The 24,752-nt window shown below is 46.5% G+C and overlaps 8 protein-coding genes across 8 annotated transcripts; 4 read left to right on the top strand and 4 right to left on the bottom strand.

The window, feature by feature from the left end:
• Positions 1-135: 135 nt before the first annotated feature.
• Positions 136-1,042, bottom strand: HD556DRAFT_1208506 (uncharacterized protein; the record flags this gene model as incomplete). The annotated part of the gene is made up of 4 exons (XM_041296522.1): positions 136-239; positions 292-417; positions 666-884; positions 931-1,042. Coding segments are annotated over 4 exons (561 nt in total), but the record flags the coding sequence as incomplete, so codon positions are not given.
• A 2,208-nt stretch (positions 1,043-3,250) lies between these two features.
• HD556DRAFT_1228696 (uncharacterized protein) lies at positions 3,251-6,125 on the bottom strand (the record flags this gene model as incomplete). Its single annotated transcript, XM_041297243.1, has 8 exons — positions 3,251-3,879; positions 3,927-4,249; positions 4,318-4,532; positions 4,584-4,962; positions 5,028-5,386; positions 5,436-5,591; positions 5,648-5,832; positions 5,903-6,125. The coding sequence occupies 8 exons, from the start codon at positions 6,123-6,125 to the stop codon at positions 3,251-3,253; spliced, it is 2,469 nt and encodes an 822-aa protein (XP_041164895.1).
• A 6,213-nt stretch (positions 6,126-12,338) lies between these two features.
• HD556DRAFT_1304535 (uncharacterized protein) lies at positions 12,339-14,524 on the bottom strand (the record flags this gene model as incomplete). The annotated part of the gene is made up of 8 exons (XM_041299688.1): positions 12,339-13,032; positions 13,078-13,220; positions 13,270-13,419; positions 13,476-13,631; positions 13,667-13,885; positions 13,943-14,063; positions 14,109-14,243; positions 14,301-14,524. 8 exons carry the CDS (start codon positions 14,522-14,524, stop codon positions 12,339-12,341), a joined length of 1,842 nt encoding a protein of 613 aa, XP_041164894.1.
• A 1,608-nt stretch (positions 14,525-16,132) lies between these two features.
• Positions 16,133-17,354, top strand: HD556DRAFT_1304534 (uncharacterized protein; the record flags this gene model as incomplete). The annotated part of the gene is made up of 5 exons (XM_041299687.1): positions 16,133-16,542; positions 16,634-16,748; positions 16,787-16,840; positions 16,879-16,943; positions 17,243-17,354. 5 exons carry the CDS (start codon positions 16,133-16,135, stop codon positions 17,352-17,354), a joined length of 756 nt encoding a protein of 251 aa, XP_041164893.1.
• Positions 17,355-17,797: 443 nt separating this feature from the next.
• On the top strand, positions 17,798-20,313 carry HD556DRAFT_875748 (transmembrane amino acid transporter protein-domain-containing protein). The gene is made up of 11 exons (XM_041311907.1): positions 17,798-17,977; positions 18,032-18,489; positions 18,545-18,669; positions 18,724-18,858; positions 18,908-18,997; positions 19,059-19,269; positions 19,327-19,410; positions 19,467-19,541; positions 19,600-19,682; positions 19,735-19,762; positions 19,817-20,313. The coding sequence occupies exons 1-11, from the start codon at positions 17,887-17,889 to the stop codon at positions 20,174-20,176; spliced, it is 1,740 nt and encodes a 579-aa protein (XP_041164892.1). The 5' UTR covers positions 17,798-17,886; the 3' UTR covers positions 20,177-20,313.
• A 266-nt stretch (positions 20,314-20,579) lies between these two features.
• On the top strand, positions 20,580-22,419 carry HD556DRAFT_1517635 (WD40 repeat-containing protein). Its single transcript, XM_041309096.1, has 8 exons — positions 20,580-20,977; positions 21,040-21,203; positions 21,254-21,380; positions 21,429-21,531; positions 21,578-21,643; positions 21,694-21,947; positions 21,998-22,017; positions 22,068-22,419. The coding sequence occupies exons 1-8, from the start codon at positions 20,695-20,697 to the stop codon at positions 22,143-22,145; spliced, it is 1,095 nt and encodes a 364-aa protein (XP_041164891.1). The 5' UTR covers positions 20,580-20,694; the 3' UTR covers positions 22,146-22,419.
• Positions 22,420-23,618, top strand: HD556DRAFT_1264113 (polyubiquitin). The gene is made up of 3 exons (XM_041299087.1): positions 22,420-22,482; positions 22,539-22,643; positions 22,696-23,618. Exons 2-3 carry the CDS (start codon positions 22,540-22,542, stop codon positions 23,507-23,509), a joined length of 918 nt encoding a protein of 305 aa, XP_041164890.1. The 5' UTR covers positions 22,420-22,482; position 22,539; the 3' UTR covers positions 23,510-23,618.
• A 44-nt stretch (positions 23,619-23,662) lies between these two features.
• On the bottom strand, positions 23,663-24,711 carry HD556DRAFT_1429928 (Fcf1-domain-containing protein; the record flags this gene model as incomplete). The annotated part of the gene is made up of 6 exons (XM_041304862.1): positions 23,663-23,736; positions 23,758-24,013; positions 24,063-24,217; positions 24,280-24,423; positions 24,484-24,573; positions 24,624-24,711. The coding sequence occupies 6 exons, from the start codon at positions 24,709-24,711 to the stop codon at positions 23,663-23,665; spliced, it is 807 nt and encodes a 268-aa protein (XP_041164889.1).
• Positions 24,712-24,752: the final 41 nt, after the last annotated feature.

The raw sequence follows: 24,752 nt of genomic DNA, 5'->3' as shown, positions 1-24,752 counted from the left end.
GATGCGTTCTGATAGCTCATCGTCACTCAGCACAACCCAGGAGCACTCGCCCTTGACCAATGCATCTAACAATTTGATTAGGTGTTCGCGACGACCAATTTTCCCAGGATTGCAGACACTCTTCTCGTAAGTCCACCCGTTGATTGCAACTGCGTAGACTTCGACGATATTCTTCTCGTAGTTTTCGTAATTCATTTTGATCTTCTTTGATGCCAACCTGTTCTTCTGCAAGATGTTGTCTGCACCACACATCAGGCCATGGCAAAGTACCATACTATGGTAAGATCATACCTAAGCCATCTTGGATATTTTTCCTGCACAGACTGACGAGTTTCGACAACGGAAGTCGCTGTGTTGCGGACCTTGATGACTCTTCGCCTATAATGCACACCCATGAGCATGTCGCCTCCGAAATGACTGAAATTATTCCCGCACCGAAATTCCCGACAACCCATGACTCGAACTTGAGTGCCAGGTGTTTCGGTTCGAAATGTAGCACATCCTTGATGAAGGACTTAGCCTTAGTGGTGAGGAATAGTTTAGCTTCATGAAAATGTTCTAAATCTCCCCGAACAGCAATATAAAAGCCTTCCATTGAAGTACGCGCATTGATGGCTGTCCACTGCATGATGATGAGCAAAGGGATTTTGTGGTAAGTGGTAAACAGACCTCTTTTTCCATTGTGTTAAAGGTTGAGTTGACATCTTTCAGAAGAGCTTTTGGATTCGATCGTACAATGTTCACCCGCATTGCGCGCAGGTCATCAATACCAAGCCGTAATTTTTTTTTCTCGCTTTCCGACAGGCGTGCGTAAGTCTGCTGAAGTTCAGCATAATGTGCTGAAATGTACGCCGGCAGCCGGTAACGTTCCCCAGGTCCACGAGCTAATAATTTTTCAATATTTAGTAATTTGTTCACTGTGGTATGTACTTTCATTTGCTCTATTGAGCTTTGCCCTCACAAAAGCGTTCCAGGCGCTTGCCTTGCGACGTTGTCGAGTCAATCGGCCACCGTTTAATTGAGCGTGGGTCCATTTCAAAGACCTGTCAATGGAGATGAGGTACGTCAGATCACCTTCGTCTTGCGAAATATATAGACTTACCTTCCGTGGTCTTGAGATATAGAACGTGCTTCCTCCTGGTATGAATCTCGCGCAGTGTTGATGGCATCTGTAAGCTTCATAAAATTTTGACGACGTTCTGCTTTCTGCTGAGTGATGAGCTTCGCACACATACATTTCTTAGTAGAGACCATAGTGTAGAAAAAAATGTTGATGGGGGGACTGGGTATGTGAATATTTAGGCAATTAAATGTAGCTAATGTGTGCTTTTCTGTTGAGGACCACTTACCACGTGGTGATCACGGTGGTACAAGAACTTTAAAAAAAAATTGATACATTAATTCATTGAAATATAATGATACATTCTACTAAGTCATTCTACTAAGTCCCAAATCGCACCGCATGCACCACACCACCAATAGTCACTGTGTACCTTCCTGGTCCTCCTGGAATTTCTTGCAACATTGGAGGTGGTAGAGGGTGAGATATCACAACATGGTGATGGGGTCGGCTACATCCCTGACAGTTCGGCACCACTGGAGTATTAGACAGGCCCCCATGAGACACTGATGACGTGATCGAGCACGTGTTGGCAACTCTGCCGTGGTGTCCATTTTTGGCCTCCTGTAACAGGGCACAAACACTGTAAGTTAATGTCTAATCGTTATAAGATCCACAAAAAAAATTCTTACCTCGAGCGACGAATCAGACTCAGTCTCCGACTCTACCAGAACTGTTCTCACTGATGGCAGTGGTGTTGGCTGAACACGTAAAGGAGGGGGCACATCTGGGACGCGGCCAGAGCTAGGTGTTGATCCTGATGTGGACATCTCAGACGCTATGTCAAAATGAACATGTCGGGATATGCGACGTGCCTGCAAATAATTAGTTTGGAGGAAAAGAGCCTGAGTTGAATGAGCACAACTTACAGTTTGGCGTTGAGATACATCACCAGCCATCCGTCGGGCTGGACGAAGCACTGGAAGTCCTTCAGGCAGATTGAGAGCATTGGGCCGTTGATTACCAGCTGTCCGTCGAGCCAAACCAAGCGCTCTAGGCGGAGTACGAGGGTTGGGTGGTTGAGAGAGCTGTGAAGGTTGGCGATGGGGCGCATGATGAATCTGGACCTGGTTGTGAGGGGTGGGTGTAGAACGTGTCTGGTTGATGGTAAGCGCTGAGCGAGGGGGCTGCCGGCTTGTACTAGTGTGCAATGGATGCACCGCAGGTAGCTCAAACGCTACTGACGCTCGGCTACCCTGCTGAAACATATTGTTTTCCTCTAAAACATCACGTCTATGTTAGAGCTGTCAGGCTATATGACAAAAAGACTTACCGACGATCCAGCCACATCCTGTGTTAGAAGACGAGACATTAGGTGCATTCTTCCAATCCTTGTTGAATGCTTTCTTGCATGCAGGGACTACGATCTGCTCTGAAAAGATATCCTTGATGCGATCGAAAGCGCTGTCAGTTTGATCATCTGCAAGCTTGCGTGAATCACCGCCAGTTAGATTCTTCGACCTCTTTAAGTTCAGAGCAATAATGGGGGGTCGGCGAAAAGTTCCTGTGTCACGCTGCCAGCGAGCCAGCCAGATATGTGCTTCGATGTTGAGGGTGAATGTCAGCTAGATAGTGTCAAAGTTAAAACTGAACAAAGAGATCAAACAATTGTGTCCGTAAAACTTACAGTGTCGGTTCCATCATGTGCGAGATCCAGCCAACAAATACTTGACAGTGCAGATGCACTCATGAGAGAGAGGTTCTTCGAACAATTGAGAATGTCAAAGGCGTCTGCCATTGTTTGAAGAGGAAGTTGTATGAGTGAGATGCGAGTCTGAGTTAATTAAAAGTATCAAGAAAGGCATTAGTATGTGTTTGGTGCGTCACTGAGTAATGATCATGGTGATAAAGTGATTTATCACTTTATCACTGATCATATACACTCAGTGACGCACCAAACACATACTAATGCCTTTCTTGATACTTTTAATTAACTCAGACTCGCATCTCACTCATACAACTTCCTCTTCAAACAATGGCAGACGCCTTTGACATTCTCAATTGTTCGAAGAACCTCTCTCATACTAAGTGCAGCATCCACGCAATTGAACCACTAACTATCACATTTTGAAGCAAGCTAATGTTTGCATGCATGCACGTATATAATAAAATAGTAGATGCAGTACTGTACTAAATCATACAGGCTTCTAAACGGTCAGCCTCGTCCCAAAGTGCATCATCCTTGTCAGCTTCAATACTCCTAGTACCCCTTAAATCTTCCATCATCTCATCTGCATCCCCACCTCTGTGATCATCAATGCCTCTCGTCTCCGTGCCCCTCGATCCACAGTATCCAGAGAGATCATAAATAGCCTGAATTCTTCTGCGATGCACATCATTCGCTCGTTTGCGCTCCTTGTACATGCAAGAGATCTCGTGTGAGAGTGTCGGATCTGATTCAACCAATGATTCAAATGTTGATTTTAAGTGCGCGTCTTCATAATCCACCCAAGCAGAGAGTGGTGCAACTTCGACATTAAGACGTCGAACTTCCTCATGAGCACGTTGAATTTTGAAGAAATTGTTCGCAACCTCACGATTTCCCTTGGACGTCCACGGCTTCTCAAGTATGCGATGACGTGAATGCTTGAGGAGGTCGAACTCGCCGAGCCAAGCATATGACGCCACTTCGCTGTATTCTATGACATCTCGTGGAGGCGTTTGAACAATAGCAAGCTGATTATATTTTTCAAGGGCTCTTCGGATGGCTCCTGACCGGCGACTGATAGTGTTTGAGATATGTTGACGAAGTTTGTAACCTTCATGTTTTTGTTAGAATAGTGTTGAGTAAACAAAAAGTACGCACCTGTGCCAGCGATGTTTGCTTTGGCCAACTCAAAGAGCCTCTGAACAACGAGACCCTGCAACTGCTCAATGGCACGAATGAATTGCCGGTTGGTAAGATATACCAGACCCTCCTGATATTTCGTATCCTGGGGCTGCCATCTTTCGGCAATTCCCATACGACGCTCGATATCATCAACCACATTCATTTCAAGAATTAACTTGCGGTGAGCTGCGTGACGTTCGGCTTCTCGAGCACTCGCCAACACTTGTTTTTTTTTTTGGAGACCATGAGTAGCAGTGAAATCTGCGGGTGTATAAGTCAGAAATTGTACTGTTGTGACACTGCCATATGCAGCTCTGAAATAACGCAAGTGTCAGCACAATCTAAAATTTGACAGACGCTGACTTACTCGGCTTTGGCAAGTGATCGTAATGCTTCCACGTAAGTCATCGCCTCGATGTCCTCCTCCGTTTCCTCTGTCAGGGTCTCCAGAAATTCTAACTCTTCCATATTCCAGCGCTCGAAGTCTCCATCCGAAATATTTAGCGCTAACTTTAGTTCCTTGACGGCAGGGCTTAGGTCATCGATGATGCCAAGCGCTTGCTTATAGTTGTTGTACAAAAACTTGCCTAGAATTGGAGCGTCAAACACTAATTCAAGAACCTTAAATAATACCATACTTAGTTCCAGGTACCTATCAGAATCCCACTGCTGAAAGTGAAGGTCGATGAACTGAAGCCAGTGAAAATAAGATGCGTGGCGGATAATGGGAGCTACGGCATTTGATGCAGAGAATATGCGCTCGCACGTTTCGAGGTCCTCGAGGCCAAGGCCATGTTGATATAAAGGATGGAACCGAAGCTGACAACGGTGGTTGTGGGCATGTCCGTGAAATGAGTTGACAATGAAGCGATGATGATTGGAGTGCGCCTTGATGGAGATAGAACTGGCGTCAACAGTTTTCTGATAGGAACATCCGATATCGTATCCAGTTACTCCATTCAGACCGTAAACATCGAGAACTTTATTGGTTGTTGCGAGAGCATATTTAGCACTATAAAATTGTTGACATCAGATTATGAATGAGGGCTGAAGAAGGCTCACAGTTCCCCACTTCACCGCATCTCAACCAAGGTCTGGATCATGCCGTGTCGACAGGCACTGATGAAAATACCTGTTTGCTCGAAAACTTTGACAGTGTTGTCAGAAATTGTGTTTGCAGTCTTCCAATTGTCAGTGCATGTAGACTCTGAAACATCAGCCGGACTGATGCCTCCTGCTGTGTTAGTAACAACCGCTCGTGTTCCTGGCCGGAGTCGCACATCGTCCTTAAACACATCAACTTCATCGGGAGGTATCAAATATGATGATTCGAAGATGCGCTCATCAGCGTGTCCAGAGCCATCGACCCGTTTCAACGAGTTATTGCCGTCCATACTGTCCATCCTCGCAGGGATCAATGTTGGCTCATTCTCTTGCTGTAGCATAGTTCGCATCATATAATAATGATAATGATAATAAATGTACCTTGTAATTACATGCAGGGCACGAGTGAAGCATGCGCCAGTGAGGAGTATCACGCTTCAATGCAGTGTTAGCTAATTCTCGAACCCGCCGTAAAATATTGAGATAGGCATCGAAAGCTATTGCAAATTGATCCCGCAGCGCTTGAAAATACGAGCGCTAGAATGTAATATTAGAAACACAATAAACTTAGGTACACGTTACAAAAAACATACATTATGAAGGGCACAGAGTACTTTGACCATCGCCTGTACACTAAAAGATGGTTTGCGTCGACGGATTTGATGATATAACTCGAGGCATTGAAGCGAAACAGCTATTTTAGGCTGAATGGGGGAACACCCAAGAAGTCCCATATTAATGAGTGACACGTTCGCCAATTCATCAGCAGCTTGCAGGACTGATATCGAAGACACGGACGCTGAAATTTATGAGTGGCACTGTGATGTTAGGCATGAAAAAAAATGTACCTAGAATATCAACTGTGCTGACGTGGAACATGAATGTTCCAACTTCAACATTGGGTGTCGGTGTCGGTGTGGCTGCATGGTGCTTCCAGCGCAAGTAGCCTGCAACGAGGGCTGGCATTTGAGACATCCATGCACTGTGACAATGACGGTTGCGCTGGAGTCGACTGCGCAGTGGCCGGCGGTGGCGATATCTACCTTGTAAACTACACAAACCGTTATTCATAAAAACCACGAAAAAAAAGAAAGCTCACGAATATACAATGCGAGCTCGTGCAACATCAACCGCTGAGCCTTCGTATCCACCCATGTTATTTCCTCCTGATACACTCTCATCTTCCTCCTCCTGTAGCCCATCCTCCTCATCTACATAGTCTTCGTCTTCACCCATATCAAAGTCGATGTCAGGGTGGTCCGGATACTGAGCATCAGTGCTCGCATCATTTGCGGTGCCCACCTCGAGTGCAGCCTCAGCAAGGAGCTGCCTTGCAGTAATGTTGGCTTCTGTCTGATGGGTCAGCGAAATAATAAAATAGTTAGAGAATAGAAAAGACCAACCTAGCTGACTCTGGACCTGCTCCCTCTCAAACGCTATGCGATCAGCTCACAATTTCGTAAGGTTGGAGTGCAGAGTTCTAAGATCGCCAGTGGATTGCACGATGGCCTCCTTGACTTTGCCTACAGTCGAGAGCTTAGAACACTTGCGACCCATGTTGATAATGCTGAAGCTTGAGCGTGGGAGCTATAGCCCATCAGCAATGGTGTCGATAAACAAACATAATGTCCCGGGGAACCCCGAGGACTTCTGGCACCACCTTAGCGGCGGTCTAGGTCAACATAGTGCTAGAGTCTAGAGAACATTGTACATACCTCGTTGACTATAGTGATGAGAAGTTCCTCAACCGCGAAAGAAATGTCTGAAACAGGTGAGTCACAAATGAGTAACGAGGGCAACAGAGGTTAGGAAAGGAACTTGCTACGAAGACTGAGTGCGGCGCACTCATAGGGATCTTGATAACTCACAAATTGGTGTGTGTCGCCCTTGTAACCTATCAAAATAGCGGGTTGACCGCCCTTGTCAACAATGTTGAAGGGAAAGTGTTTCATGTCACGCTTTAATTCCAAGTCGTCCATCTTTCGACCAATAAGACGGCGCGTCGACAATGGGCTCGACAATGGGACAAGCGGATGCGCCCAATAGGGTATTCCCTACATGATGCAAAAGGACCACCTAAGATCAGACCAAAAATGAGGGCAGGAGACGCTGGAAATTGAGCTCACCATGGGTATTGTGAAGTAGCACGATGACGACCGGTTCAACAGCGTAGGAGAGGTGCCGGATACATTGGGTAGGCCAGTAGATATGCACTGCACGAGTCCCGCTGAAAAACGGATAAAAATTAAGGGTAGGAGAAGGGAAAGAATGAGCTCACTGTAGGTGTTGTTGAGTAGCACGATGGTGACCGGTCCAACAGCGTAGGATAGGTGTTGAATACACTAAGTAGGCCAGTGACTACACGCTACACAGATCCTGCTGAAAAACGGATGAAAATTAAAGGTAGGAGAGGCAAAGGAATGAGCTCATTGTCGTGGACGACGAGCAAAAGCTTACGAGAAATGAATTGACAGCGCCCAAAGCCTATTTTAGGCGGGTTAGGGATCAGCCGAGGCAGTGACGACAAGCTCGGACTTACCCGATAGAGTCTTCCCGTTATAGCAAACAACTATGGGGTAGAAATCGCCCAAGTGACTGCTGAGTGCTGGTATTATTGCTGGTAGCGTGGTAGATAGATATTCCTTACGAATTAGTAACAAGTACAGGTACGCAGTATTATTACTAATTAGTAAAATGAATGGTGTCACCCAGGTGAGAAATGAGCACAGAAGGTGCCGCTTAGTGGCCGATGCAAAGCGTGGGAAAGCGGCGGGTGTGCGTGCGGGAACAAAGCGGCGGCCGAAAGCCGAAGGCGCAGGAAGAATGCGGCTGTGAAGCGGCCGATGCACGAGTGGTTCAGATGATGATAGAGATGATAGACAATAGAAATAGATGTAAAGCGGACGATAACGGACGCGGTGCAAGCGGTAAACGGATACGGATTGCCAATAGCTACTAACTGTAGGCTAATGGGAGTTGCTACTGGAACGTCCGGAAAACAAGCTACTGAAAGATATGTACTGCTAGTGCTTAAGTATTGCACTAAGCGCTGTCAAGCGGAACCGAGCCAATGCGCTACCAAGTAGGGTATGTAAAGCTATATGTAAATAAGGGTCTATGACAAAATAAAGGTGGTGCGATGCGGAAATGGTCTGATATGTAAATATAATCATGGAATAACATACCATTGGGTTGGTTTTGGACTATGGATGGATGCGGAACGTCGGCCGATGAAGCGTGAGAAAAGCGCGGCTGTGCGCGCGCGCAGGAACACTGCGGCCATCGCGGGAAAGTAGCGGCCGCTAAGCGTGGCTCACAGGAAAGCTGCGCTTCATATAGTAAAGCAATAGGATGCTGAGGGACACTGCAAAATAGCCTCTACGAGGCTGTTAGGACTTCCAGTCCTACAGCGTATAAGGCTAATCCGGACAAGTCCGAACTAGAAACAAACAGAGGATAGACTATCCAAAGATAGAGGCAGAGATGTAGACTATCGGAATCGATCCGAAGTCTCAGAGATTGACAAGAGCTGATTAGACTCAAATCCGGAAGACAGAAAGAGGACAAACTAAGATGATATTCGAACTGAGGTACTACCGGACATATACACGAGTTTATATACTAAGGGATAACGGAAAGATCAGTAAGCAAGAGTCCGAGGCTATGTACGAAGCGTAAGCAAAGTTTATCAAATGCGACTCGGAAATGAAACATAGGTTAACGGATCAGTAAGCATAACCGGTAGTAAGTATAACCGAGATACCGGGAGTAAAGGAACACCGAATAAAGGAATAGGCTGTGTTTAACGTTATATGAACAGGAAATGAATTAAGAAGCTTATCGTATATCGGATCGGAAACAGATCTAATGGATCGGACCGGACCGGATCTAAGGTCCGAGGTCCGGATGAGAAGCGCGGATATATGGGATATGACAGTAGTATATAAACCCTGTAAAGTCTCTATACTTCCTCAGGCTGAATATTACACATATTAGTCCTTGCACTAGCCTTCACCCTAAGTCCTTGTAACAGTTCTAGTCCTCCGACTTAGTCATTATCCATCTCAGGCCTAGGGAGGCATTCCCTAGGCCAGAGCTCCGCTCCTCCGCTCCTCCGCTCCTCCACTCCTCCACTCCTCCACTCCTCCAATCCTCCAATCCACCATTCCTCCAAGTTTCCGGAAGTTCCTCCGGAACTTTCCCGCGGTCCTCCGGACCTATTCTGCTTCAGACTTTGTCCTTGCAGCCTTTCCTCTGTTTGCTTCTACTCAGGACAAGTCCTGAGTAGCCATTACACATATCCCTGTCAGGACGAAACTCCATCGTAATTTCCAGAAGTTCCTCCAGAACTTTCCCGCACTCATCTGGAAGTTTCTCGCACTCGTCCGGAAAGTCCTTCCGAAGTTTCCCACGCTCCTCTGGAAGTCCTTCGGACTTCACTGGACTTTCTCCGGACTTCATTCTGAAGTTAAGGGCACATACTTGGGTAAGGGGTGCAGCACACGAGCTGAAGCCAAGCCCCTTGGAATCAGTCCTACCCTTTGTGCACGGTCTTAACAGTGGTAATATTTGCAATGTCAACTAATAATTACAAAATATCTGTTTTGACGGTGTAACAAGACAACAATTGCTGGACAGTAAGTAACCAGCAATATACAAATGTTGTGGTCTGACACAGCCTAGTCTGCTATACTTGCAAGACAAGTGCGTTCAACCCAAGGGGCTCGCTGTAAGATATTAGAATAATTACACTATTGCAAGAAGTGTATGTTGACACCATTGTCAAATATTTCCATCTTGAAGACACAAAACCAGTGCATATTCCTATGGAAACTGGAATACAGCTGATGAAAGAACAGTCAGACCATTCACCAGGCACTGAATCTCAAATATCCGAACAACACATACCATACCAGAGAGCAATAGGATCACTAATGTACGCGGCAACTTGTACCAGGCCAGACATAGCACTGGCAGTATCAGTACTATTGCAATTCATGCGAGAACTGGCAAAGTTGCACTGGGAAGCAGCAAAGCGCATCATCCACTATCTGAAAGCAACAAAGAAAGCAAAGCTTACCTTGGGAGGAAAAGGAAAAGACCTAGAGGCTTATGTGGATGCAGATTGGGTAAGCCAAGCCCACAGGCACTCTATATCAGGATACATAGTCCTGCTGCACAGATCACTGATAGCCTGGAGCACGAGGAAGCAAACAATAATAGTGTTATCGACAGCAGAAGCTGAATACATCATGTTAATGTCTGTAATGAGGGAAGTGCTATACCTTCAGTCATCGCTGAAAGAACTTTTTGAAAGAAAAGACACACCTATCACTATCTATTCTGATAATCAAGGTGCTATCTCGAACAACAAGTTTCACGCTCAAATGAAACATATCGACATACACTATCATTTTATTCAGTCAGTAATTGAAAATGGCACAATTAGATTGGAGTATGTACCAACAGACAATAACCTCGCGGACACTTTCAGAAAGGCACTGCCAAAGCCGAGATTGGAAAGATTGAGAGAGGGGATGAAAGTAACCTGTGCTCAAGGGGGAGTGTTAGACTTACAGCATGATGGTCATGGTACTGTATAGTTTTGACACTAGCTTCAAGCCCATCTGCGCATGACCATGTCACACTTAGCTTCATAGCTTCAAACCTCAGTGTGACCTGTGACCATGCCTAAATAGGTTCATTACACTGGCTGTGACTGCACTGGCAGTGGCAACTCATGCCGACTGGCAGGGCAACTCTGGCGACCAGCACGGACTTCTATGCTCCTACATGTTGCTTCAGCTTAGTCGACATCATTTTGAGCTGCACATCCCACGAAGCATAGACTGATTGCAAACAAGATGTACAATGACTTATGGACCCATTAGAATAATATATATGTTTTTTTTCTGTTTTTACTACATGTCACAAATTAGCTTCACCTCCCAAAAATTTGCATGACAGTCACACCAAATAGGTTTGATTCAACAGAGCCTGTGACGTGTGACGAACCTAGTGTCAAAACTATACAGTACGAGCACAGGAGTAGAAAGATGACTAATATGACAAACAATATCACATGTAGGGAACAGTGTTTAGAATTACTGGTAATATCCAAAATGGAGAATATTTGTAAGCATAGCACAGAACAAACACAAGTCTGCTCAAGGACCTGGTAACATACTAGTATTAGTGAAAGGTAGTATATAAACTGTAACATTATTTACATTCAATTCAGTCAATATAATATTCAAATCCTACTCTAAAGTCTACAGCTACTTCTACAAAGTGATATGTTGCAGGTTGAGCTAATATCATGTCTTCCTTGACAGCAGAGGCCAAGGTGACAAAGGTCAGAATAGTTTCGAGTGAGAGTCCATGAATATTCGAAAGTGCTTGGCCTATACATGCAAGCTCGACCATTGTAACAACTGAAGAACTGATTGATACAATGTATACCAACAAATGTAACATTATGCTGTGTTTGGTGCTAAGTTATTTGCCACTGGCCGGACCTGACGGCCGGACCGGACTTTCGAGAAACCAGGTGCCCTCGTCCCTGTCCAGACCTAATCAAATTCTTGTTTCCGCAGTGAATTATTAGGGCTGCTCAATTCTAGCCTAGGCTCAGTTCGCGAGCTCAGCCCACTGAATTTACCTGTCAAACTTCAACATTTTTAAAAGGTCCACAACTCTGCTAAGAGCATGCCGACACCGCCACGCGTGAATCCAAGCTTCAAGCATGGTGCAACCAACACAGGCTGAACGGGCATCAGCAAAAGTGGTGCACCCTGGTCAGGCATTCCCAGGCTTGGCAAGACCCCCCTTGCCTGACGGACCTCACCGAGCCTGAACGTACCATATAGAGAACTACTCCCCAATGCCAGCTAGGTGCAAGGCTGTTCGAAGCACAGTCAGAATTAGAGCCTTCAGAGATCTTGAGGCGCCTTGTAATGATTGCCCATCCTTGGTATTCTTATCCAGGCTTGTACACTCACACCAGTCTGGTATCACACGGTAAGGCAATAGACGGAATGCAGTAGATTTCACATTGCTATTAATACAAAAGAAGGTACAAAGCTGGTGCAACAAAGCGATATGAGTCCAAGTCCAATTAAAATGATACCCATCTAAGCATGATTGAGAGCGTGGAGAGAGCAAGAAATGACGTCGACAGCGTGAATGCGGGAATGAGCTATGTGGAGAGTTCATGATGGGTAAATCTAGGCGCGAAATATGAACTAAAATCAGACCAAGTGAATGAGCAAGAAACAACCATACCTAAGCAGCCTTTCTACCACGACGAGGCACAGCCTTTTTCTTCTGAGGTATGACAGGTGCTGGTTCTTCAACATCAACTTGGGCACAGCTAGCAACAAGACGTGTGGGGCGGACACTCGACTTTGGCTTTGCAGGCTTGGGTTTCGGGACTACCTTTCGTCGTGCAGTCGGAGGTGGGTGATGATCAGTGGGAGCAGCAGGAGCATTGTCAGTGGTGGCAGGTTCGGAAGGAGCAGTAGCAGGTTCGGCAGGTTTCACAATGGAAGTGCCTGGCTTCAAGGATGGTGGGAGTTTAGGTGAAGGCAGGAGCGACAACGGCGATGATGGAGCAAGCGACGATAGCCTACTAGGTGGGGTGACAGGACGCTGACTTGGGGGAGGAACACTGACCGCAATACTGCCTACCAGTGCAGCATTGCTGGTTGCTGGAGTCAAGGGCTCTGGAGGAGGATGACGAGGTGGAGCACTGGCAACAGAATTGCTAGTCGCTGCAGTTGAGGGGGCTGCTTCTTTCCGGGTCGGCTTTGGACGAGGCAGACGAGGCGGAGCACTGGCAACAGGATTGCTAGTCGCTGTAGTTGAGGGGGCCCCTTGTTTGTGGGCAGCGCGTTTCGCCCGCATTTTTGCAAGATCAGAGTCAGCATCGTTCGAAGTGGCCATCATGGCCTTGGCTGCATGTTTGCCGAATACTTGTCTGTAATACTTGTTAGTAGACGTTGACAACAAACTGAATACATACTCGTTGATCCATTCGAGAGTTTCCACTGTCCACGGATCCTCAGCATCATCGAGTGTCTCAACGATGGCAAAAAAGAACTCTTCAAGGCTGAATGAGCCGATGGTGAGCCTGTATGAGTTGCAGCTGCATAGGGAGAACCATGCCTAGTGTTATAAATTAGTACGCTAGTCAAATGAAACAGTGAACACTCACCACACACATAGCCCAGGCCCACGACTGCGGTGTTACCTTTGTTAGTCCATACATGGTGCACTTCGACTTTCCTCCACCATGTTTGCCATCTTTGTCGTCATTATCTTGTAATCCTGCAGCAGCAGGTCCTAAGTATAGATGCTGAAATGCCTGCAAAAAGTCAGTGAATCGATGTGTCAAGTGACTGGAGTCTAAACAGTACGTACCCTGATACCTGCGTGTCCACAAAACAGGCCAATGATTGGATCTTCCGCGTCGTAAACAGCATCAGCTGGATAGAGAAAAGATGGCCAGTTGCCAGTTGGTAGCCAGAAGAGGCCATGCTCCATCTTGCAGACATTGTATCCCTCTATAAGTAGAGCCTGAATTACATGACACGTTGTGAGCTAAGAAATACTTGCAGGTCTGCGTCATCGTCAAATTCATTGAGCCATTTCTTGGGGCACAGTTCACGCGCTAGTCGGGGATGATTGACGCCACGGTTTGACTTGCAGGACGACTTTGGGATGGGAGGTTGGAGGGTATCAGTGCTGCAGTTAGCGAGAATATACTCAAGCATTGAGTACTTCAGGGATGAAAAGTCGTCAGAGCGTTGTGAGCTCATTGAACTACTGATCTATAAGTTTGTAGTTGTCAGTTAGGTGCATATATGCGCATATATGCGTCAACTCACCGCTGTAATGTAAGGTTTGAGTTCGTCGTACGACAGGTCATCGAGATTCGCACGAAAACCCGGAACGAAATCTAGAATAGTGTTGTAGAATGCGAGAAATCGTCTCTGTTGTTCTTCAGATCTGGCAAACAAATCAGCTTAAGTACCAAGGCCGAAGGTGACTTACATGTTGGAACTGGATGAACCACCCTTATCAAGGGTCATCCCGTAATGAAATGCAAGCGACATGTTCGCAAATGGACTTAAGGTGACAACTGCCTTGCGCCCGGCAGTGCAATATTCTGATAATGCATCGCTCAACCTTGAGTCGCGTGATAGGGGTAAGCTCATGATCATGCATGAATACTATGAAACTTACTTTATCTTCTTCTGTCTGCCCGTGGCAGTCAGATTATCAAGGATCTCATCCGTTGCAACACGTTTTTTGGAGCTGGAGGTTGGCAATGACATGTCAGAGTCTGCTGAAGATGCACGTTTTTTGGAGCTAGACTTTTCCAATGACGTGCGGTTAGAATTTGATGAAGACGCGCGTTTTGTGGAGTTATAGGTTGACAACGATGCGTCGGAGTCTGACGAAGACATGGTAGGGTGAGGTGAAGGGCTCAGGGGAAAATCGAGGGAGTGTTATCACTGCATATATCAGAATTTAAAAATATTGATGGCTGCGGAGTTTCAAGATCATCAAAAACATTGAATTACGATGCTAGTAGTACATGACAATATAAGTGCGACAGCAATAACAGACGATAACCTGCAAAAGAACGTTGCAAAAGAGTGATACAGTGCAAGAAGAAATTCAGTCCGATTAGTTGAGCTTTAAGGCTTCTACAGCTGCAGGTATGGTCATGAGCGCATCAATTTGAGTGATCTGTGTCCTGCTAGAGCTCTCCCTGAACCCACGGCGAGGAAGCCACGTATAGTCGTGATCGTCCTGGAATTTCTTCCGGATAAGGACGATACTGGGAGGGTCCTTGGGGACGACATGCAGCACGACGGGCCTGGCGCTGATGTGCTGAGACATATCTGAGTCCCTGAATGCACGATATTAGTTGAGCCAATGTTGCAATAATGAATAAAAAGACTTACTTGGGCTCTTAACCAACAAAATCAAGTTCGCACGAGGTATTGCAAAGCAACAGCGCCGGGAACGACTTTTATACAAACTTCAACAGAAAGCCCAGGATGCTAGGGATACAGATTCACGTCCAACAGTCAATTTCTCCAAACAAGAAGTGCTACCACAGTGTTCCCCAGAGTCCCAGTACCAAATTTCCAATTCACGTCGCCTCTACTGGGACCTTACAGCCTGGCTCCATAAGAACCGTGAAGACCTCGCAGTCAAGGCATGTTCTCACCTGCTCTCGCATTTTTTTTCTAACTTTTGTGACAGGACTTTTTACCATGCCTCAAAGATCACATTCTCACTCGGCTGCTTGGTTCTGATGACGACAGCGAGCAAACATTCACACCTGCGCAGCGCAACTCACTTATTATCATCGACAACAAGATATACAGGCACAAAGTGCTTCGAATCAATTATACAACATATGACCTTCGTCGGGCCCAAGACTCACTCAACCCCCGTGTGCATGCTGATATCATGGTCCTTGCGAATGAGGAGAGCCAGCCTGGTGAGCTTGCACCACATCCATACTGGTATGCACGTATTGTGGGGATTTTTCACGTCTATGTGAGATATCTTGGTGCTCAGTCTCGCAGTCGAACATCACAGCGCATTGATTTTCTTTGGGTGCGCTGGTTTTGCTGAGATTCCAATCACAATTCTGGTTGGGCAGCACGACGGCTGCATCGGATCGGCTTCTTTGATGCACACGAAGTAGGAGCAGAAGCATTTGGATTTATTGACCCATAGCAAGTCATACGAGCCGTCCACCTAATCCCAGCATATGACAAGCGCTACACATACAATCTGCTTCCTCCATCAATCGCCCGACAGCCGCGTGACCTCGATGCAGACTTTAATTGGTATTATGTCAATCAGTGCGAGTTTTTCTTTGAGATATACTTTTCATGCTTACCACAGTTAGATTCGTGGATCGTGATATGTTTATGCGCTTTCGAGGCGGTGGTGTCGGACACAAGACCACCCGAGAGGCAACACGAAGTTTCTATGAGGACCGAGATGCACTCGACTCAGTACCATTCACAAAGGAAAGTGAACGTACTGGAATGTTTTATGTGCCAGGATCACCTATGAACGAGGACGAAGTGTCCTATCACACGGCCAACCAGGACATAGACGAAGATATGCACAGCCATTCTACTGGCAGAGACTCCGCTGATATGGATGAGGATGAAGAGGCCACCGGACAACGTGGTGATACTGATGAAGTCGGGGAGAACGAGCCTGTTGTTCAGCTCAATGGCGAGGAAGATTCGGATGACGAAGCTGATGAGGATGCAAGCTCAGAATTAGAGGACGAGCGCAGCGAATTTGGTTACGGAGATTTGGAGGAGCACGTAATAGAGGGGGAGGACGACGATGAAGACAATAGTGATGATGATAGCGAGATTGATCTTGGTGCTGAGGATGGAGAAGGTGCTGCAGATAATGAGGAGGACTATGATGACTATGGAGAGTATTAAAACACACCATGATAGTCCGAATGTGATGTATTTTTTAGTATATAACACTTCGCAGCACATCCGTCGTTACTACTAATCTTCAAGGTATTTCGTGGCTGCGAGCAATTTGGCAGGCCTTGTAATGCCTGGCGCGACGCCTGCAAGGCCTGTGGCCATATTTAGAAGCCTACGCCAGGCTTACGGCATCTGCCGAGGCCTTGTCAACTTTTGCCGCTTTTGCTGATGGGGCACTGGGAGTACTACTTGGAGTTGGCGAGTTGGACGGCTGCGAACGTGCAAGCTAGTAATAGTGTAAGTTTGTCTGATCATTACGAATGATATACACTTAGTACAGCAACTTGAAGGAGAGCCTGTGCATACTCACATTAGAAAGTAACTATTATGGGTATGAGCTGTAAGTTCACGTTCCCGCTAACTTAGTACCTGGGCCGCTAGCGATGGTTTCTCCTATACCGGTGTTGATAGATGGGCCGTGTACCTGTCATGATCAAACATTCAACGATGACAGGTACTCGCGAGTGAGCCTAGGCTAGACCCTAACGGAATGATCTTAATTCTGCTGTGTCAAGTACTGTAACTTGTATCTCGTTATAATACTGCTCGGAACCTACTTTGAAAACTGACTTTAAACACAGCAAGTCTTAGATCATTTTTTCTCTGCATACACTAACCTTTTGTAAAACATGACTGCAGGATCAGATTCGCACTAGCCCAAAGAACATTTTTCGGGGGTTGGCCAAATTTTGACCAGTCGAAAAGTTGGACCTTGCCTGAGAGAGATTGGCTCGTGCAAATCACTTCGTAATGTCCTAAATACATTAATGTCTGTGGCGTTAAATGTCTAAAAATCGAAGACCAAATTTGTTGAGTTTGCCTGTCCGCAACTGCAGTGTAGGCCGGCTTTATACTGTGAGTTGTTCTCTGAGCGAATATTTGAAATGAAAACATTGATACTTTGCAGATTCGGGGCCGACGACACTCATCCGGGTCTTCCTTCGTACCTTGCGCTCAGACTCTCTACTCGTCATCCCGTGCTTTCGTTTCGGCTCCCTCGGTCTTCGTGTCGGGTCGTTACATGCTTCGGCTCGTGCAATCTTTCCAAAAAAAACTCGAGTCCGTAATCAATCCCTGGACTATCCCAAACTGTGCTGCTCAATGAGCGGGTAAAGTTGTAATGATGCCGACAATAGAATTTCCCTGCACGTCACCCTTCGCCTGGATCTCCTGTTGAATCTTAGATAACTGTTCAATAGTATTTTCCGAACAACCGCACGCGCCCTTTAAAACTGTATGCCCTTGTCATTGGACACATACCAAACAGTATCCTAGATTCAGACATGACATCCTACACATCGCGTGCAGGAGTACCCTTCACTTCTAGCTCTGTGGATAGTTCTACAGGCAGCATTGGGGGTGTTATCGCTTCATGTGCGTACTAAAATTGTTCCTGCTGATCTACAGTTAGTCTTACTCCAAATACAGACCGTCGCTCGCAATTTTTTGCCAGTTCAAATATACCGTATAACGCTCATTTTTCTGACGAGGGGTCGGATGAAGAGGCTCGCGTTGGAGAAGATGACGAGGAAGGCGAGTTAATTCAAATGTCCAGGGACGATATGACAGAGTTCTGGGACTGGGACGAAACGTCGCGTCCAGTCTTACAACGTGCACGAACTTTTATCCCCCAACGGCCTGTTGAGACACGGGAAATCACTGCTACTAGCGCAAGTCAACTCGCTCGATCAACCAGTGACGAAGCTGTTCCTTTACTTCAAGCATCTCCCACATCTAATCAAGTCAGTTATGGGGGATCTGATTCAGACACGTACGTCGGTGAAGAGTCACATGACCAAACAGATCGGTCTATACTACAGCGCAAGTCGTCAGGTACCCTGAGGCAACCACACAACTACGGAGGACAAAGTACCTACGGGCAGACAGTAGGTGTTGTGATTCGATCGTAAATATATCTGCTAATTCCGATTGGTTGCTCAGTTATTCAACAGCATCGCGATATTATTGGGCATTGGAGTACTATCCGAGCCCCTAGCCTTCGCATATGCCGGTTGGATCGGTGGAACGGCTCTCATTGTATTTATGGGCTTTTTGAATTGCTATACGTCAGTTGAACTCGCACTAGTTAACTATATTTTCCCACTCATCGCACGCAACAGTGCTAAGATTCTTGCTGGTATCATCTTGGAAGACCCTCATTTGAGGTCATACGCCGATATTGGTCGCAAGGCGTTTGGTCCAAAGTCAACTGCCCTGACCACGATTATGTTTTGTCTTGAGCTTTTTGCCGTCAGGTCAGCGTGTTTTCTAAACGACTTGGCCATATTGTTCATGTTTCTTTAGCGTTGCTTTCGTCACTCTAGCCGCTGACTCCATGCACGAAATCATGCCAGCGTATTCTTCAAACACATTTAAAATCGCGTCCATAGTCTTGTAAGTACTTCCTGATGCTGTCAACACAATTCTCATGGTTATTTGACCCTTTGAACTATAGATTAGCACCGCTGGTTTTTCTACCGCTTTCTATGCTCTCTTATACCTCGATATTTGGCATCTGTTCGACGCTCCTTATCATTGCGGTCGTTTTCATAGATGGCTTTTCTAAGCCGGATGCTCCTGGTAGTCTCTGGAGTCCGGCCGTGACGTCATGGGGGACTGGCTCCATGACAGAGCTTGGAATTGCTTTTGGCTTGTTTATGGCTGGTGTATGCCTCATCTTCCATACGGTTCCCGAGACATGTCACTCATTGTCAATGTTTTAGTTCTCTGGCCATGCTGTAGTACCATCGCTGGCCCGTGATATGGTTGATCCTTCCGAGTTTGATAATATGATCAACTGGGCCTTCGTGAGTAAATTTGCTTATTTTTTAACTTATTGTTCACCATTTCCCAATCTCAATAGATCGCTACCACATTCATCTATGGCATCATTGGTTATGCTGGGTATTTCATGTTTGGACGGAACGTGAGCGACGAAGTGAGCTTTATGATCTCAACCTTTGGATGACAACCCGTGACGTTGACGACGCATTTAGGTCAGCAAGGACCTCATGAACACTCCTGGTTATACCTCATGGATCAATGAAATCGCACTGTGGACGTTGGTGTCAACCCCTATGTGAGTTTCAGAAGTTGCCCACCTTTCCTAACACTGACACTTTTGTCAACAGCACGAAGTTCCCTCTCAGCACGCGGCCAGTGAGTGATATGCACTTGTCCTAAAGAACCGAACACTGATGAGCTTCCGCCTAGCTCAATATCATCCTCGAAATCATGCTCGGTATAGATAATCATGCGCCATTGCAGGGTGGTATCAAACCCCAGCTGGATACTCAACCTTCTACCGCTCATCGGCTTTTGAATCGTGTATTCTTCATTGTCGAGCGCATATCTGTCCCCGTGCTGACTATTTTGGTGTCGATCCTCGTTCCAGAGTTTAGCTCCCTTATGGCCTTCCTCGGTTCATTCTCGGCCTTCATGATCTGCGTCATTGGTCCTATATCGGCCAAAATTGCCCTCGAGGGAAGGTGTAGCTTGACTGATGCTTCATTCCTCGCAATAGCCATTGTGATGGCAACTTGGGGTACGCTCGCTACATTTTGGGCAGCGTGAAATTCTCTTTGGTTTCGGGGAAATGCAGACGGATACCCTTTTAAATTTTGGTAATTCATTAGTGCCCTTTGAGTCTCAAACTTCATTTTCTTTCCCTTGCGTTTCTCGATTAATATCACGCAGATACGTAGTACTATACATCGTGTATTAGTAAGGCAATCATACTCCTCACTGCGGATCTGGTGGTAGAGATAATCCTCGAGAATGCCGACATTTGATGGGTTGTAACGGTCTGGGATTGCGTATGAATGCCAGATCGTGAAGAATTCACAATTACCCACCAATACCGGATACCAGATTTTCAATAAGCTCTGTCCGTGAAGGAAGCGCAAGCCACGCGGCTGTTGCTGCCATCGCCGCGTTGTTTTTGAAGCTGAAATAAAAAGTTGATGGACCCCAGACACCGGGACTTCGTTTAACCATGAGTCCTTTTCAATAGTAGCATCGTCTGTGCAGGTACGTAGTACTACCAAACTGAGGACTGACATTTTATTCATCCAGCAACTTTTTAGTTGCTGATGGCAGCCGAAGACAATTGTTCGATGAACGGGCCTAACGGAGACACCCTGCAAACTGATGTTGTTGTGTCAAATGAGAGCTCAGACGAAGGGGTCGAGGAAACAACTTCAAACCATCATCTTCCGAACGGGCGCATGCAGTCTACGCCTGTTCCAGATGCACCAATGCCGAAGACAGACAGATCAAGGCCACAATATGCAGTAAAGTACATTCTGAGCGGACACACTATGGCAATATCCTCCCTCAAGTTCAGTCCAGACGGCACCATGCTTGCTTCATCAGGTGCGCCTCTTTGCCCTACTAAATGGTTGCGCGCTGTCGACCCTGAAAACTTTGGAAGCAAGCCGCGGACAAACTGGTGAAGCTGTGGGATGCATACTCAGGGGAAATACTGAGAACTTTCGAAGGCCATACTGAGGGTGTTAATGATGTCGCCTGGTCCAACGATGGGGAACTTCTTGCCTCCGCATCGGATGATAAAAGTGTTATACTTTGGAGCTTAGAGACGGTGCGCTGCCTCTATTTCGGTCCCGTCCGCCATTAAACCTTTTATTTCAGAATTCTGCTGTGAAAACCCTACTAGGGCACACCAATTTCGTCTTTTGCGTCAACTTCAATCCCCGATCTAATCTTATGGTCACCGGGGGATATGATGAAACTGTTCGCGTCTGGGATGTAGCAAGAGGTCCGTCGATTTGGCTTACGCATTGAATATAAGCCGAATGATTATTAGGGAAATCCTTGAAAGTTCTTCCTGCCCACTCTGATCCTGTGACTGCTGTCAGTTTTAATCACGACGGAACGCTTATAGTATCCTGCGCGATGGATGGACTGATGTAAGTGCATCAGGCTGTTGTAAGGTATTTCTCTGACGAAATGTAGACGAATTTGGGATGCTGATTCCGGGCAGTGTTTGAAGACTATTGTTGATGACGATAACCCCATATGGTGAATGCCTTTTGCCATGTTTTCATGTGGTATTGACTCAGTGCTCTCAGTTCACATGTCAAATTCTCTCCTAACTCGAAATTTATCCTATCAGCAACTCAGGACTCGACGATCAGGCTTTGGGACTATCAGAAGACACGTTGCGTCAAAACGTACACTGGTCACACCAACAGGACATATTGTCTGTTCACTTGCTTCAGCACCACTCGGGGATTATACGTAGTGAGCGGTAGCGAGGACGCAAAGATATATATATGGGACTTGCAGAGTCGCGAAGTGCTACAGGTTCTCGAGGGCCATAGAGGTACATTTCTTTAGTTCCACTGTGTTTAATGGCTGATGTGGTTTGCGCAGATGCTGTCTTAGCAATTGCGGTAAGAAAAGCCTCGGCATAAGCTTGTCATAGACTGAAATTACCACTCAGACTCATCCTATTCGTAACATCATGGCTTCTGCTTCAATGGAGAAAGACCTGACGATTAGGCTGTGGTATGATGAATGAGCTGACTAGTTCAAGGACACCGGATCTCAAAGATTAACATTGAAAACAAAAATAGTTGACTTGGGCGGCCCACAGTATGTTCTAGCAAAATATTAATAGTCTCGGCAAAGATGTGGGCTCAGCGGAAATTTTTGGGAAAGAATGGTCCACGCGTGCTGTAAGTATAGCCTGTCGGCGGTGCACTTGACACTACCACAATTAGGTGGGCTGTGGTCCAGTGGCGTATATGGGGTCATTTAAACTCCGCTCCGTAGTATATAAACACATTACTCATCTAGTGTCATTAACGTTAAGCATCTCACCAACATTCACAACCTCCTCATACTCTCAGCTTCAGGTTAGTCCTTGATCGCTTGCTTCTACATGTATGTGAGACTGATGATGAGTTTACAGGATGCAGATTTTTGTCAAGACCCTCACCGGCAAGACCATCACGTTAGAGGTCGAGTCTTCTGACACCATTGATAACGTCAAGGCCAAAATCCAAGACAAAGAGGGGTGTGTATGCCATATCAGAGATCGAGACTAGCAGTTGACCGTCGTGTCGCAGTATTCCTCCCGACCAGCAGCGTCTTATCTTCGCTGGCAAGCAGCTTGAAGATGGTCGCACGCTGTCGGATTACAACATCCAGAAGGAGTCCACCCTTCACCTAGTCTTGCGTCTCCGCGGGGGCATGCAAATCTTCGTCAAGACCCTCACGGGTAAGACGATCACCTTGGAGGTGGAATCATCGGACACCATCGACAACGTAAAGGCGAAGATTCAAGATAAAGAAGGCATTCCTCCTGACCAGCAGCGCCTCATCTTTGCCGGAAAGCAGTTGGAAGACGGCCGCACACTCTCAGATTATAACATTCAGAAGGAATCCACCCTTCACCTCGTACTACGTCTCCGTGGAGGCATGCAAATCTTCGTCAAGACCCTCACGGGTAAGACAATCACTTTGGAGGTGGAATCATCGGACACCATCGACAATGTGAAGGCGAAGATTCAGGACAAGGAAGGCATTCCTCCTGATCAGCAACGCCTTATCTTTGCTGGAAAGCAGTTGGAAGACGGTCGCACGCTTTCGGATTACAACATCCAGAAGGAGTCTACGCTTCACTTGGTCTTACGTCTCCGCGGAGGCATGCAAATCTTCGTTAAGACCCTCACAGGGAAAACCATCACTTTGGAGGTTGAGTCATCTGATACCATCGACAATGTGAAGGCAAAGATTCAGGACAAGGAAGGCATTCCTCCTGACCAGCAACGCCTTATCTTCGCGGGAAAGCAGTTGGAAGACGGTCGTACACTCTCTGATTATAACATTCAGAAGGAGAGTACCCTTCACCTTGTCCTACGTCTTCGTGGTGGTTGTTAGTTTGGGCGTTGTGGTGGCATGCCTCTAATTACGGATATTGATTGTACCATTACCCTTTCCATGATACTTCGAATGTATACGTGTTTCCTGCGATGGAATAAGACGGTTTCCACCTGGAGTCAGCATTCCTGGATGAATCCCATAACATAATGACTACGGTGAAGATGGTGAAACGGCACGGGCCTTTCTACGCCTCTTCCTCGTCCTGGTTGAGGCAATGTTTTGGGCTGCATTGGTCATTCCTACACTTTGTTCTTCACACTTATCATCATGAGAATCACGTTTCCGTTTCTGCCCTGGCAATTGAGTGCTCAAGGAAGTATCTAACAACTCGGCCTTGGTGTTTTGCGAAGGTCGGGTAGAGGTTTCTGCATTTGAATTCTTTTTCTTCTTGACGCTCAGAGGATTGGGCCCCTTTGGGCCCTTCCTTTTCTTTGGTACTGGTTTATCCTGGGGTACGGTCGCAAGCTCTGGGGCAGACGGGCGAAGCGATTGTTCCTCAGTCTAGCAGCAACATTAATTTCAGACGTGATTGTATTTCGAGAGATCCTACCAGTTCCTTGGCTTTCAGCGTAGCTTCGCTCGGTGGCTCGAGTACCATGACCGCGCGATTTATATGAATTACAGGTACCGCAGGTATGATGCGCAGTCCATTGCGTAGGGATTGCGATTGCGTAGCGACCACATACCGGTGCTTGTTGGTATCCCCTTGATGAGCAGGTGCAGTGATCAGATCCTGTGAGTGACCATAGGGATGGAACAGTGCGCACCTACTACGCTCGAGAGGCATTCGTCTCCGGGGATAGCCTCTCGATGGTTGCATTTGCGGCGTTCGAACGTCTTTGCGAGGTCAACGGCAGATTGCTGCGCTTTTCCTTGGAGATACAACTCGTGCATACAGCATTGCGTGATCACTGAAAATATACTTGTCAGACGTTTAGCAAACGACATTGCGGGCGTATGAGAAGACTCACTTGGTTTCACATTTCCCTGGAGCACGGTAGAAAACTGTTTGATGAGATCCAGCTTTGCATCTATAGCTATTTGGCACATTTCCGAGTCCACTGTGGAAGGACTTAGGGTGATGCAACTGTTTGTCACGCTATGGACATACCGAGAATCTGATAAGGCTGTCTGAATCCAAAAGACATGGAATACAGATGCATTAGTTTGCGGTATGTCTTGGCCCGCTTTTGACGCATCGTTGGTCGGTCTGCTGTTGCAAGCAGAGGACAGTATCATG

This window comes from Suillus plorans, assembly GCF_016647745.1.
Source record: "Suillus plorans strain S12 chromosome Unknown HD556scaffold_7, whole genome shotgun sequence".
Taxonomy (NCBI): domain Eukaryota; kingdom Fungi; phylum Basidiomycota; class Agaricomycetes; order Boletales; family Suillaceae; genus Suillus; species Suillus plorans.
The sequence above is the reverse complement of the archived record's forward strand: the minus strand, read 5'-3'. Positions and strand labels throughout refer to the sequence as shown.

Coding starts and splice junctions, on each gene's coding strand:
- HD556DRAFT_875748 (XM_041311907.1), top strand. CDS start 17,887: ATGACATCCTACACATCGCGTGCAGGAGTACCCTTCACTTCTAGCTCT. Junction 18,998..19,058: donor AAAATCGCGTCCATAGTCTT/GTAAGTACTTCC, acceptor TTTGAACTATAG/ATTAGCACCGCTGGTTTTTC. Junction 19,411..19,466: donor ATATGATCAACTGGGCCTTC/GTGAGTAAATTT, acceptor CAATCTCAATAG/ATCGCTACCACATTCATCTA.
- HD556DRAFT_1264113 (XM_041299087.1), top strand. CDS start 22,540: ATGCAGATTTTTGTCAAGACCCTCACCGGCAAGACCATCACGTTAGAG. Junction 22,644..22,695: donor AAAATCCAAGACAAAGAGGG/GTGTGTATGCCA, acceptor GTCGTGTCGCAG/TATTCCTCCCGACCAGCAGC.
- HD556DRAFT_1517635 (XM_041309096.1), top strand. CDS start 20,695: ATGGCAGCCGAAGACAATTGTTCGATGAACGGGCCTAACGGAGACACC. Junction 20,978..21,039: donor CACCATGCTTGCTTCATCAG/GTGCGCCTCTTT, acceptor TTTGGAAGCAAG/CCGCGGACAAACTGGTGAAG. Junction 21,381..21,428: donor CGTCTGGGATGTAGCAAGAG/GTCCGTCGATTT, acceptor AATGATTATTAG/GGAAATCCTTGAAAGTTCTT.